Source organism: Malus sylvestris, chromosome 2, assembly GCF_916048215.2.
Source record: "Malus sylvestris chromosome 2, drMalSylv7.2, whole genome shotgun sequence".
Taxonomy (NCBI): domain Eukaryota; kingdom Viridiplantae; phylum Streptophyta; class Magnoliopsida; order Rosales; family Rosaceae; genus Malus; species Malus sylvestris.
The window spans coordinates 6,214,339-6,228,683 of record NC_062261.1 but is presented as its reverse complement, the minus strand read 5'-3'; the positions used below and the strand labels follow the sequence as shown (position 1 = coordinate 6,228,683).

General features: G+C 37.9%; 1 protein-coding gene and 1 long non-coding RNA gene across 4 annotated transcripts; both read right to left on the bottom strand.

Moving 5' to 3' along the window:
- Positions 1–2,275: 2,275 nt before the first annotated feature.
- On the bottom strand, positions 2,276–3,555 carry LOC126606253 (uncharacterized). Its single transcript, XR_007617166.1, has 2 exons — positions 3,395–3,555; positions 2,276–2,907 (listed from the first exon to the last, which is right to left on the bottom strand). It is a non-coding gene; the product is annotated as an uncharacterized LOC126606253 (long non-coding RNA).
- Positions 3,556–3,747: 192 nt separating this feature from the next.
- Positions 3,748–13,416, bottom strand: LOC126606234 (uncharacterized). Of its 3 annotated transcripts, none has more exons than XM_050273607.1 (15): positions 13,203–13,416; positions 10,929–11,462; positions 10,572–10,851; positions 9,657–9,955; positions 8,275–8,457; positions 7,334–8,089; positions 7,127–7,221; positions 6,965–7,024; positions 6,791–6,879; positions 6,047–6,607; positions 5,882–5,941; positions 5,643–5,713; positions 5,504–5,561; positions 5,069–5,288; positions 3,748–4,867 (listed from the first exon to the last, which is right to left on the bottom strand). In XM_050273607.1, exons 2-15 carry the CDS (start codon positions 11,342–11,344, stop codon positions 4,152–4,154), a joined length of 3,864 nt encoding a protein of 1,287 aa, XP_050129564.1. In that variant the 5' UTR covers positions 11,345–11,462; positions 13,203–13,416; the 3' UTR covers positions 3,748–4,151. The 3 variants fall into 3 exon arrangements, with proteins under 3 accessions (XP_050129564.1, XP_050129551.1, XP_050129559.1); XM_050273594.1 differs by having other exon boundaries at positions 5,882–5,956; positions 13,203–13,415; XM_050273602.1 differs by having other exon boundaries at positions 5,882–5,956; positions 6,965–7,015; positions 13,203–13,415.
- Positions 13,417–14,345: the final 929 nt, after the last annotated feature.

Sequence of the window (14,345 nt, the reverse complement as noted above, 5' to 3'; positions counted from 1 at the left end):
CAACAAACAATAGATTAGATTTAAGTCCATTTTAATTGGTCATAACATATCTCATCCAGCCCATAAACGAGGCCTAATAGGAAACTACCACAACTCTTTTCTTATGGGTTGGAAGATATAGAATGTTTGAAATTTCACCACTTTGATATTTAAAAAATAAAGAAAAATAAGACCGACTCATCCACCCTCGTACCTTTTTTTTATTAACAAACGAAGACTCTCACATGTACCTTACATTGTTTTCAATAGTCGACAAAGAGTGTAGGTTTTCTTGGAGGCATAAAACTAAACAACCCCATAGAACTTGGTACACAATATTTAAATCTAGGGAACTTTAATGAAAAGCTTCCAGTACTGTTCATTTTAACGAAAAACCATATTTTTACACTAAAAAGTCAATCATGGTACTATTCACTTTACTATTTATTTTGTCCTTATCGTTAAAACTCAAAGTTTTCAAGCCCTTTTCATTAGTTTTCCATTAAAGCTAACTAGGATTAAAAATTAAGCACTATGGGATGACACAATTATTAGTACGAACTTTACGTATATATTTTACATGCCGGTTTTAAATTCAATTCTCAACGTTGATAAATTACACTATAATTACCAAAAAGAGATTGAAATGTCTCTGTATATCTTTTTATCTTTGAAAAAATAGATTGTCGTTTCTTTGCCCTAAACCCTTTTTTTTATCTTTTCTAAATGTGATTAAAAATTAAAAATCCATTTTTCCTTTTCGTTTCCATGCATGAGCGACCACGAACCCTGTCACGTCATGGCTCTGAAATTCTGGGTAAAGAGTTGGCGGAGGAAGGTTACGTGGGGGATTACGATTGCACTGTTATGTTGGGGGAAGATGTACCAAAATCATCTTCTCTCTCCTACTTTCTCTCTCTACATTTTTGGGACAGACAGGTGGATTCGTTCATTCATGCACTCAGTCGTATCTCAAACTGTGTGTTGTGTGACGCCTTCATTGGACAACACAAACACACAGAAAACCAACCGATCTTGCCGCGACTTTCGTGCCAAAGAAAAAGTTTGACACAACCACCCTCTGGTTCGCCGACACGTGTTTTCCAATCATTGGTGCGGTCAACCGGGAGTTGGAACCGACACGCAAGCACCACGAGCACTTTTAGTTAACTTGGTAATCTGTCTCACTGTTTTCAAGCTTTTTGAAACTCCCATTCCGTGGACTAATTTTGGTTTGTTTTTGGAAAGAATACAGCAAATGGGAGACGCATTTGGTGAGGTGTGTTCTAGAAATGATTGATTTGACCAGTGCGATTCCAACTACCCATAAAATAATCTAGGTAGGTAGGTTTTTACGTGTGTCTCGCCGAGAGACATCTTCATGTTTTGCGAGTATAACATTTATTACGTGACATGATATGAGATAACATCAAGTTTTATGATCACATGGAATAAACCCAAATCTTTGGCAGAAAAAACTTTCAACCAATGCACCAATCAAATGATATTACTCGTCCAATATACATTTTAAGATGTGTTCAAAACGTGAGCAACTCGTCCAACACACGTTTGCCATATGATGAAATGGTGACAACAAAGAATCTCTAAAACTCCAAAATGAAAAGAAAAAGCAACTTGAGTCTCGTATTAGGCTCCCAATCCCCAAAAAACTTGAGCCCTGAGAGATTCTACTGAAACAAAAATGGACTGTCAAGAACGTAGAGGAAGTAGAATGGACGGTTGATCAAATCTAGTATGGATCGTACATGGACGATAATTGGAGTCAATGACTCTTCTACCCCATCTGAGATCCTTGGGGAAGAGGATCCTAAGCCCCAATTTCCTCACCGGAACGATAAATTTGGGCCACCGCCAAGGCCCGAGGCCAGCCGTATTGGCCCGTGGCCCCGGCAGGCCAGAGCAAGGGTGGCCGGACCCAAGAGGCCAGCAACACTAGCTAGCGAAGACTTCTCCCCACATAGACGCCTTTAAAAGCTTGAATTTGACTTTGGAGGCAGCCTTTGCCAGAAGAACTCGAAAAGGAAATATAACTTACCTAGCCAGATGCACACCAAGTAAAACTTTCGGTTTCGGGATAGAAAGATTGGGTTGAACTCAGAAATTAAAGAAGGCTCTTCAACAATTGGAACAGGATAACTAATGGTAAAATACTACGAGTTACGAGTATGAAACTGCTAAAAACAACACACTGTGGAGGCCGAAACACATAAGCGGCGCGTAAGAAGTGTAAACTACAAATCCATCTACTTAGAACATCTCCAAAGGAGACTTCACATTCAAAACATCAAATTTCAATTTGAAGGCCAACTTGGCAATTTGACATATTGTCAATTTTTTCCTTCCACCCGATATGCCAAAATTTATTGCTTCATTTATGTTTTTTTTTAACAAAAATAATAAATGTTGGATTGTTGGCCCTTTACCAGAGTGGTAAAATGGTTTTGTGCCCTTGTATGACGGCATGCGTTCAAATCCTACCAATAGCTAATCTAACATCTAATATAATCTAACAAAATCTATTGTTTGACCCAAAAAAATAATAATAAAAAAATAATACTTAAATATGTTAGCATTTAAGGTAAGGCAAGTGGAATGCCTTTGGAAATAGCAAAAATCAAAGTTGAAGGCAACTTCAAATTTGACATCTCTTTGTCCATGTCAGCTTAGCCTTCTTTTCCATATCATCTTTGACATCTCGGTTAGAGTAAATAATACATCATTTGTTACTGTTGTATGTCTATGCGGCATTTTTGACATCTCCAAATATGGTCTAAACAAGTGCAGATTAGGCTGCATGCTCCGTACCAAACATATTTCTGGTCATCCTATGTTTTATAGGGGGGGGGGACCACGGGGGCTGCAGCCCAGGGACATGTATATGTAAGATGGGTACAAGATATGATCCACCTTGCAAAGGAAACCAAGGCAACAAATCAACATGATTCAGGAACACACAGAATACATCAGTCAAACCCAACAAGTTAATTACTGACTGCATAAACGAAACACAACAAAAGATTGGACAATGGAAGCATTGGGAGACAATTGAACACAAGCTTGCCGGATAAATCCGTGATCTTAAATTAAACTCTAAAATTTGATTTCCTGAATTCACTGACGATAATCGAATATGTAGGGAATGAACTAAACACAAGGTATAAACACATTTCAAGTTTCAAACTAAATAAAACCAGAATCAAGTAAGCGCAAGACATAACGTAAGCCCGGAGGAGTGAGCGAAGCATCAAATTTGCGATGATAAAGCAATAAACCTCAAACAAGATGAGCATCAATGCAGTGCAAAGGCAATGAAACCAAAGGTTCAAACTCAAGATTCAAAACAAATTCAGATCAAGGTTCGGGAGTAGCTATAGGCTTAGGAGTAAAGACTTACCTCGGCGGTCTGAAATCAAGGTCCACAAAAAGCACTTGGAAGTTCATCTGTGCATATCATTCCAGGTACGGTATATCATATCAGAAAAGTACCGAGTCTACTAAATTGAAATCTACAGCAACTGATGTCTGATAAGAAGCAAAACTAAAATGGGGAAGGAAATTTTCTTACCATCAGTAAGCCTCATCAGTATACACACCGAAAGTAATCAAGTGTGGCGGAAGCTGAGTTGGAGACGACCAAAACGTCAAAGGAGCATTCTCTGAAGATACCTGTAGAACAATCATAAACCAATAGAGATACAGAAGGCAAAACCTCAAATAATGAGTTTGCCAGCTAGAGAATAATACATATAAATTAAGAGCTGATTTTTATTAGGAATATAAAATGTATGTACAAGAGGGCAACGTTCTCTGATTTGTAAACGCTACAGGCAGGATACACTGTTTGCTAAGATATAATCACTAAGCCATACTAACTAGTGCCTTGAACAAAAAGATCTTTACAGTCAAAGTAACCAACTTAATACAGGAGCAAAATCCAAAACATCCGAAAGGTTCACTCAAAATTTAACTTGCAGGAGCCTACGAAAGAATCTATATAACCTAACTGTGGACCGATAGCCAAACGACTATGCATGTGTAGCTGGGACTGTGGATACTCCAATGACTATTCTTATCACTGATCATTTCTTGAAACATCAATTTTGTTTCATTTGTCAATAGTATAATGAACAAGACTATACAGAGAAGCAACTTCAAACCATCATATTTAAGTCTGAGAGGTCATCCATCGGAATTTCAAGACCCATAAAATCATGATCTTGTAAATTGTCATCATCGATATTCAACCACGAACCCAAATCTTGCCCTTGGTCATCAATATCGTCAGGGCCACCCAATACATCCATTCCCGGTAATTGCAGGTGAGACAGGTCAATGGGATCCTCCATTACATCCGTGGAAAACTCATCCTTATCCTTGGCATTGTTACTGGCGGTCACTCCACCTGACTTTGATCCAGAAGGCAATGCCGGTTTATGTTGCTCTGATGGCTTGCCAACGAGGCCATTTACTGAAATAGATAGTTGCGTTTTCTGCTTAGGCTTCGTCTTTGACTTTCTTTCCCCTTTAGCATTAGATACCGCTGGCCGACCACTTTTTGGAGTTCCATTTCTAGATTGCACCTCCCTGTTGTGCCCTTTTCCATCTCTATCCCTCTCACTCCTCTTTCCTTTTGCACTGCTCGTTAAAGAACCACCCATACCCGATGCAGCAATTGAAGTTCCAATATTATTACCTACGTCATCCAGTGATAACTCCCTCTTCTTGACCCTGTTAAACCACGTCTCTTCTCTACCAGTAGTTTGTTCAGATAAGTGATTTAAAGGTTGAAAAACATCTGAAGAGATGACATTAAGATTATCCGCATTCTGACTAAACTGTGAATAGCTTGGCTGGGAGCCCATGGAAGCTGCGGAAGAGACAATAAGAAATAAAAAAAGACATGTCAAACAATAGAGATTGAAAAAGAAAAGGAAGAAAATACCCAGAGTGCAAAGTCCTTCATCCCCTTATGCAATTGATTACACAAGTAATAGAAGAAAATGCATCAGTAGATAATGGAACGGAAGCACATACACAATATTACATTCAAAGGCATAAGAAGAAATACCCGAAACCCTGGAGGCATTACCACCCTCTGCAATAGCCTCTGCTTGTCGTGTGCCAGAAAGAAGTATATCCCTATATAAGGGTTCACTGAAACAGCTTTTCCCTGTATTTTTAAATTCATCACATCTGTCTAATGTCCGCTTAACAAATGCTAAGGCAGCTTGCTTGGCCATTTTATTACTGGAGCTCTTCCCACCAGTAGCATTAGGACCCCAAGCATTCTATCACAAAAATATATATGTTAAAGACAGCAAGAACTTTGACAGTAACAAGGGCCATCCTAAGAAACAGTCGTTACTTTTATGGATCTATTATGGATCAGTTAAATGTTACAACTCTAGCCCTCTAGTTATTACACCTAAATTTGCATCCTGAAAACCTTACAAGGAGTATTGCATAAAAAGAAAATAAGACGATGGAAGGTCAAAGAAATTACCATATACTTTTCATAAGCCATTCCAACAAGTTTGTCAAGGGCACGCTGTTCAAGCTCCCTATATGAAACCAATTTGAATCGTTATACCATGATGGACAGAAAGTTAAGCAAAATTACCACAGGATAAAGGATTAATTACTTTTCTCGGAATTCTTCTGCCACAGAGGCAGACCTCATCAGTCTATCCAGCAAGCCCTTCTTCTTGGAGATCTGTTACATTGAAAAAAAAAAAACATTAAATGGAAGCCTTAACAACAAAATCAGAAACGCAGTAACTAATAACTTCCAATACATCCACACGATTAATTTCTATAAGCTCCTATGCATATCCATTCCATAATACATTGTAATACAGAGTAATACTAAACATGAAAATACCTGTTCATGGTGCTTCGCCTCTAATTTCCTGATTTCCTCATCAATTCCTTCATCCTCCGTCTGTGTCATATCAGGCTTAACAAAGATTATGCAAAAAAATGTATAATTAATAATATTCCATATTATGGAAGGATAAAATAAAATTAGCGTCTTCTAGAACCATACCTCTAGCTCTGGAAAAATTCCAACGCTTTGAACCTCCAGGACAAGTTTTTGATCTAACGACATGTTACCATACTGAAATTCTGAACAGGCCAATCCAGGCATCACCGCTGGGTCTGAAAGGAAACCATTTTGCAAGTGACCGAAGTCTGAACTCATTACTTTGTTTGGGATGCCCACTACACCTTCTGGCTCATCATATTCTGGCCTCCCAGTAATCCTATAACCATTAAAAGCAGTATGCCCAGCAAACTGAACGTTATCTTGTGATTGATAATCCAAACCATTGGATTCCACCTCTGCATCCAGATCAAAATCAACTCCGTATGAATCAAATGTAAAGTCTTCATTTACACCGCTAGAATCCTCCACTGAAATCAATGCAGCTAAGAGTCTCTGACAGAGGGAAATTGCAGCATGATCTCCAGTTCCTGGCACAAATTGTTCTGGATGGAAGTCACCAATCCTTGGTTCACATTCAATTTTTTCATGCCCATTAGCAACAGTAGTGCTCCCATGTACACTAGAAGGAACTTGAGTTGCCACATTAGATTCAATGTCGCCCTGGTAAATCAATAGAAAATTAGAAGACCTCATTATCCACAGCAGAGACAGAGGTATAGTTGACCCATGAATATAAATACCAAATAAAACATTTTAGTGACATGACATTGTTTACAGACATCATTTTTCAAGAAAATAACAACATATATTCCTTCATCCCCTCTAATTAAAGCAGGCCATCACCTGTTGCTTCAGGAAAGCTATGTCGGCATCAGATAACAAACTAAAATATGGCTCCATTTGCCCCCAAAATGAGTTGGAGAAGGAAAGAGCTGCGGCAATAATAGAACTATTAATTCAACAAAACATTAAATGCTGGAAAAGGGTAAAAACAAAAGTGATCAATGAGAAAGGCACCAGAATTAACAACAGCATTTGCAGCAGCCAAAAGCTCTTCATGTCCATCATCTGATCCCACTTAGGAAATTGCAACAAGAGTGAATAAGGAACAATAAACACTAAAGTAAACAAAGATAAAGTCAAAAATTTATTCCTTCATAAATTTAAAGGTTTCCCTACCAAGAAAATCTGCTGCTGCATTGATTGCTGTGTGCTTTTGACGTGTATAGGCCTTTCGATCAGAAAGTCTCCTAGTTGGCGGTCGGCCTGCCTTGCTGTGTAACAATTTATATTAAATATGAGTCAATCCCAAATATTAAATGTTACAAAATAAACAGGATATTTATATGACAGTCAGATAAATATACAGAAGTACAATATTTAAACCTTTCACTCTTGTCAAAACCAAGCCTGGAACTTCTTAGCTGTTTTGCTGTTCCAACATTTCCAACCTTCTCGACAGTCATTGGCATGAGAGCCCTTGTGGAACTAAAACCTCGCCCTGTCCTCCCTTGCCTCCGAACACCATCTCCAAGGTCTTCCCCAGTAACCAGCTTATTCTTTCTTGATGGCAAGACCAGAGTGGACATCTTTTGAACATTCTGTCCAACTTTCTCATCTATCTCATCAGTCTTTTTGACTTTATCTCTGGATTTAATCTCAGCAGCTCCCGACTCCTCACTCTCGGAAAGTGCAGCAGAAGACAAAGGATCGGCTTTTAACTTAACCTGCTGAGGAGAACTTCCAGGCAGGCGTTTGGCAAATCCCAGCCCAATGTCACCACCAGTAACATCAGATGGACTATCCATAGGAGGGGTTCCCTCATTACTTGAAACAACAGGAACAAAATTTGATCGCCTTGCAGTACGGGAGATCTTTTGTGGTCTCTGGCCAGCCCATTGAGCAACAGGTGGAGACGAAGATCGTGCTGATGTCATGCGTTTGCGATTGTTAGCTCCAACGGCAGCAGGGGGCTTATTCGTACAATGAGAAATCTCCCAATCATTAGGAACATTTGCTCGATTAACAACTGGGGACAACTTGGGTGCCACACCTGAGCCTGATCGTGGAGCCCGAACAGAAGTGTTCATCTTTGTGCTTGAGGTAGGACTAGCTGAATTAAAATCATCACGGACACTAGCCCTAAAAGAAATACAATATAAAAAGAAAGACATCAATGCAGTCTCATACTAAAAAAAAAAGAAATTACTACATAAATACGAGGAACGGAGCTAGAAATAAATATGCAGCTTTAAGCCCTTAACAAGCAGCAAAACACCATTCCAGAAGATAACCACGTGAGTAAATACTAAGGCAGCTATGCTTACTTATTAGCAGCTCTGTGGTTTGCCCTTTCCTTATCTGTACCAATAGGGCGATCTCTCTTATCAGTGATAAGGGAAGAATTGTCTGGTTCAGTCTTAGGAATGGATGAACGAAAGCCGAAGCCAGTTGGTTGCGAGATTCCGTCAGACTTTCCGACTCCAACAGCTCCATTAGTGACTCCTGGCCTATAAAAATACAAGGTGTTAGCATTACCTCTCAGGCAGTATATCACAAAAATCAATCAACAAAACAAAATAAATATGTAAAATTTCAACAAAATAACATGTCAACAACAAGAAGATTGATCCTTCAATTCACCCATTTTTAAAAACGTTTTCATATGACAGAAAAAACCTTTTGCTCTCTGTACTATGAGGTGAAAGCCCAGAAGAGAGTCCTGGGTTATCCATTCCAGTTCCAATCACGGGGTTCATTCTTGTCAATAAAGGCAGAAGTTTAAACAATCACTACTGTTAGACAAAGGACTCCACAACGATACAGATATCCTTCGGGCAATTGTTAACACCAAGCACATCGCCTCTTTTATCATCAGATCAAGATTACAAGTACCAAACTCTTAGATAGTAATTATATTATAAAAGGCATAATTTGCCTACAATTTCTAAACATGGCTTTTCAGATTCAGAGAATCTGACCAAAAAATATTAACACGTTTTCCTTAAATAATTGGACAATACAACTCAAATGAAAACACGGAAATGAAGAAATAGTATCGTTTTACATATGAGGAAAAATAACTAAAACCATATAATCTGGTGTCATTCTTTTGTCTGATTCATCCAACCCTTTTACAACTTTTTGAGGGTGATGTCAAGTTGTGTCTACAAGTTATCTCTTTATCATCAATATCCAAATATAAAAAAAAAAGGTCGTACCCAGTGCACAAGGCTCCCGCTTTACGCAGGGTTTGGGAGAGGTGAATGTCGGCTAGCCTTATCCCCATTTTATGGAGAGGCTGCTCCTAAGTCTCGAACCCGAGACCTACCGCTCAGATACATAAAATGCAACCTTGGCACTTTCAAATTTTGCATATGTTGTGCAACCTATATACATAAATGGTGATTGAAAGGTGACAAACAACAACTTGCACAACGTTTAAAGAACTATTACATCCACTATGGATCCTCAGTGGAAATATATAAACAATAAGCATAAGTTCGTTAGCATTGAAAATCACTGAGACTTCTTACCAGTAAGTTCACCCAAAAAGAACTACTTATTCCTCAGTTCCTTTTAGAAATAAAAATCTAAAAACTGCGAAAATGCCAATCAAATTAACCTAAAACATGAAGGAATACAATTTAAAGTGATGGGGTCAATCTGTCCTTATGGGAAGAGCAAGTCGTTCTTTAAGAAGTCATACCTAAACCCATGGGAGTCATTATTTGACCTTGAACGCACATCATTCACAGGCCTTTGCTGCATTCCCTGTTTAGTTTCACGGTAGCCATCAATTGGTTTACTGGATACCATACTTGGAGAAGCATCTGGCTTTATCCCGGAACGCTTCTTCTTCATTTTTGACTTTTCCCAGCCATCAACACTGACAGATAAATTTCGATCCTCTCCCTGAACTGCACCACTACTTGCAAGCCTTGGCATTTCCCTATCCTTGTCTACAGCCCCAGATGGCCGCACAAGAGAAGTACTCCGCACATCCATCTACAGTTATCATAAGAGTGCAGCAAATATTAATGGAGGAACTTAAAGATCACAACAGACATTATCAATTCATGGATTAGCAAGTGGAATGCATATGGTTAAAAGCACAAAAACCAAATGCAATGCCCAACCCAATCCACAGCTTGAGAACAATAAAACAGAGCTAAACTAGCATGCAGAATCATAATTATATGCAATCATATATGCACTATAATTCCAAGAAAAATAAACAAAAATACTACACATATCAAAATCTACTATAATGCACAAAAGCAAACTACCTTTCAGTACCATAACCCAACTCATTCAAATAAAGATATTCCTACTCATGACATTTGAAAGCGATATTTAAGTGGAAGAAGGTTCCAGATTAGATCAATGTTAAGCATTCAAATAAGCCCATAAGCCCTGTAGCTACATACAATAATCACAACAGCTTATGATGACTTCTAAGGAATCTTTAAACAAAACATAGTTTAGCCACAACCGCAAGTAAAATAGTACCTAGAAGCTAATTCTGAACAAGACATGCATATACAATGCTCAATAAATTATTATTATATAAACAAGACGAGTCAAAAAAGGAAACGTAGCAGAATTTTTTCAAAATACGAACCCTCGCATCCACCAAAGAAGTACGAGTGCGTTTGTTTGGGATAGTGTTCTTTGTCCTTTCTTCTGACTTTTGTTGCTCAAGTTCAAAACCACCTGAGACAGCATGATTCTGAATACCAATCTTTCCCATATTTGGCCCTAGGACTGACCGATCACTCGATAGCATCGAACTAGAACGTTCATTAGAAAAACTTTCTGCTCTTGATCTCTTCTTAGATGGTATGCTTGGGAAAACCTTGTTGAATACAGATAAGGCTTCATTGAAAGTTTTTACACGTTCCCTGTACAATTATTCAATGTTATGGAGTAGTTGAAAGTCACAACGACAAACCAGATTGCAAAACATACACAGAACTACCTGGCCTTAATAGAGCTTTCACGCAGACCAGCCTTAACTCGTTTGATTTCCTCCGGAATTGGAGACAGTAGCAACTTTCCTTTTACCGAAGCAGATGGAGATTCATCAGGTGAAATGCTAAGAGCGATGCTCATAAGTCTTTTTAAGTCCCCTTGTCTGTTAGACTTGTGCTCTGCAGCAACCAATTTTGGATCAAAGCGTAAACACTGGAAGAAGTTCGTTACATCTCCTTGTGTTACTGCAGACGTGCTTCTTGACATGTTTGGAAGTGAAGATAACATTGGATTTTCCATGCTTTCGCGAAAGCTACCAGATCTGTCCAATTGAGCAGCTATGTGGGATCCTCGCTGCCCACTGGTGTATAATGGTCTATCTGGGCTACCAGACGAGAGATCAAACTTGCTAGAAGTTGCCATTGCATCAATTTCCACACAATATCCGAGTCACAAAGCCAGAAAATACAGAGGTGCATGACAAAGACGCACAACGGCACATAAAGCCCAAACTTTTAAGAACAATGACTGGGCAATACACCTGAAACAGATAAGGATCATCAGATACAAAGCCAAGTCCCTGTTCTCTTTTTTCAAACTATTGATCAAGTTTTCACCTATCATAGGATGGGTAGTCATTTTTAATCCTGAATGCTGAAAGAAAAGAAAGAATGATGGGAAACATAACATGAAGTAACCAATTGCAAAAATGTATAAACAAAAAACTGGACTGAGATGCATAAACCATAGAGAACATTAATTAATAATTTCTTCTTTCAAGGGTAAAACAAGTTGAAAAGATCACATTTAAATTTGAAGTAAGGGTAATTTAATCTCAAAGAACTTGTCCACATAACACAAACCTAAAGGATTCAAACAAACTCGCAAGCTCCCTGATCCAAAATGAAGAAGAAGGAAAGAAATTAAGCCTTATATTAGATGTTCAATCTTGTTACATCCATAAAAGTGAATTGGTGAAGCAACCCACACGAGAAAGATTACCACATATCCCTGATATATAAGCAATCTACCATTACAGCCCAGAAACCACGAGACCGTCACAAACAAGACACAATATAAACAAAAATAAATGCAACTGACGTGCATGCAATATGAGAATTTTGCGCAGGAACCAAAGCATGAGCGTATCATTATGGTTGCAGCTCCATTAATGTTAACATTATTCCGATCAGCAAGATTATATTTGATTAAGATCAGTAAATTCAGGCACAAAGCAGATAAGCCGAAGTAAATAGAAAGCATTTTAACTTCAATTTTGCACAATTTACCAAACTGGGGTACTGTTCCATTCTTGAGTGTTTGGCAATGATTTGATTAAACTTCTTGAGGTATGGCTTCTCCAGGGTAACGAAGGGCACACCCAACCAAACAATCAGTAAAAAGAGTCTCCTTTGGTCAATCTCCTCCCAGGTCTATCCCCCGAATTTTATAACATGTTCATTAAAATAAGAGCACACCAAAGATCTAAGGAGAATCATATAAGCTGACATAAAAATGAATTACTTGTTGATACTAATTAATTATGAGTTTCACAGTTCCAGTTGACACTCCATAAGTAGCTCATTGACCAATAAAAAGTAACTTAGATAATGAACACACCAAATGGAACATGCTATCACCAACACCCATATGACGGCTCAAGTAACATTACTCTTGAGCTAGAATAATCAATATGGACCGTCATTCTCTTTTAACCTCAAAAAGAACCTGAGATAATGAAATGAGCACAGCTATCTCTAAGTAACGCCATAGTCACCATAGGTGCCTTTTACATTTATCATCTTCCCTTCCATGAAAATAAAATTTTCCCCGTAGTTTTTTTTTTAGGTGGATTATTCTAGCTGAAGTACGATTTGTAAGTTCAATGTCTTTCGCGCTAAATTTCACTCAACGAGACTACTATTTCCTAATATTTCATCAATCATTCTCCATTCCAATCAACAAAACATACCTATCAAAACAAACAGATAGTCACATAAAAATTTCAAATTTTGGTCTACAGTTAAGATTTTGTACTTCATTGCATCCTAAGCTCAAATTTTTCTATAATTTCACTTCATTAATTAAAAAAACCTTAAAACCCCCAAAAAATTCGCAGATACAAAATGGAACCCTGGAAGCTGAATCCACGAAACCCTAGATAAATCAAGCATTACAAACCTTCAATCACACGTAAAAAATTCAACCCAAAATTCGACACGCAGAACTTAAATAGAGCAAAATTATATCGAAATTGAAGTTCAAAATTCAAATCTTATACCTTTCAAAAATCGGAGCCAATGATGTCCAATTGGCGGCGAAGCAAGCGCGATTCTTTGATTTCTGGATTTGAAGATACGTCGGGAATCGAATATTCCAAGGGTTCTAATTAGAGTTCTGAGCTCGAAATCGAAGGTTCGTACGAAGCCATGGAGGACGAAGACGAACCCTGTGTTTTGATCGGCAATGCAAATGGGGGGCCGTTAAATTACAGTTATGCCCATGTTCCGTTTTACCGATGAATTAAAATGGACATTGAGGGCGGGGGTAGTTTGGGAACAATATGTTGAGCCGGCTCACAACAGCTACATAGAGTCTTCCATGGATGTATGTAATATATATGTATGTATGATTGTATGAAGCTATATGTGTGAATGTGTATATATATGCACATGGGATGAATTAGGAAGTGACAATTATTGAGTAATTTGAAAAAAAAAATATTACTTAGTGAGAAAAAATAATTGAAATCAACTTTTTTTATTTAAAAATGTGATATAATAATAGTTTTTTATTATGATGTTAATTGAGTTATAAATAACTGAAAACGTTACAGTATATATTTGTTCGATCGTTAAACATTACATAGTGTAGAAGTCGCCAAATTATAACACGTACAATTGGTCACACAACATGTGCGGTTTTGTATGCACGGTTTAGAATTTGGATATTTGTGCATGTATTATAATTTAGGTTTATATAGAAGGCAAACAAAAAATTCACATCCTAATCTTTATGGTAATATCGTAAAAATGTGTACCTAGTTTGGGCATGTTTTCTTATTTGGTTCCATTCGTACATCTCCCTCAAAATGCAAAAATAGGTATTTAAAACATCGTCACTCTTTGCTATAATTTATCACTCTTTGCTGTAATTTATCAATTCAAACTGTTTATTTATGGGATAATTTCGTTATGTTTATTTTTAAATTTCAATTCATAGACTATTCTTACAACGTCGGGGTAGTTCAGATTCTTTTGGGCTTCGAACGGTCTTAAACTGAAGCACGAATCAGAGCCTCTGTCATCCCACAGCCATTACAACGTTTGATGTTTTGGAAGCCACTCATGCTATCTAAACCATGTCATGCAACTGAGGACTTTATGTGAAACATTGACATCGAGGTGGTACCGTGTCAAACTAA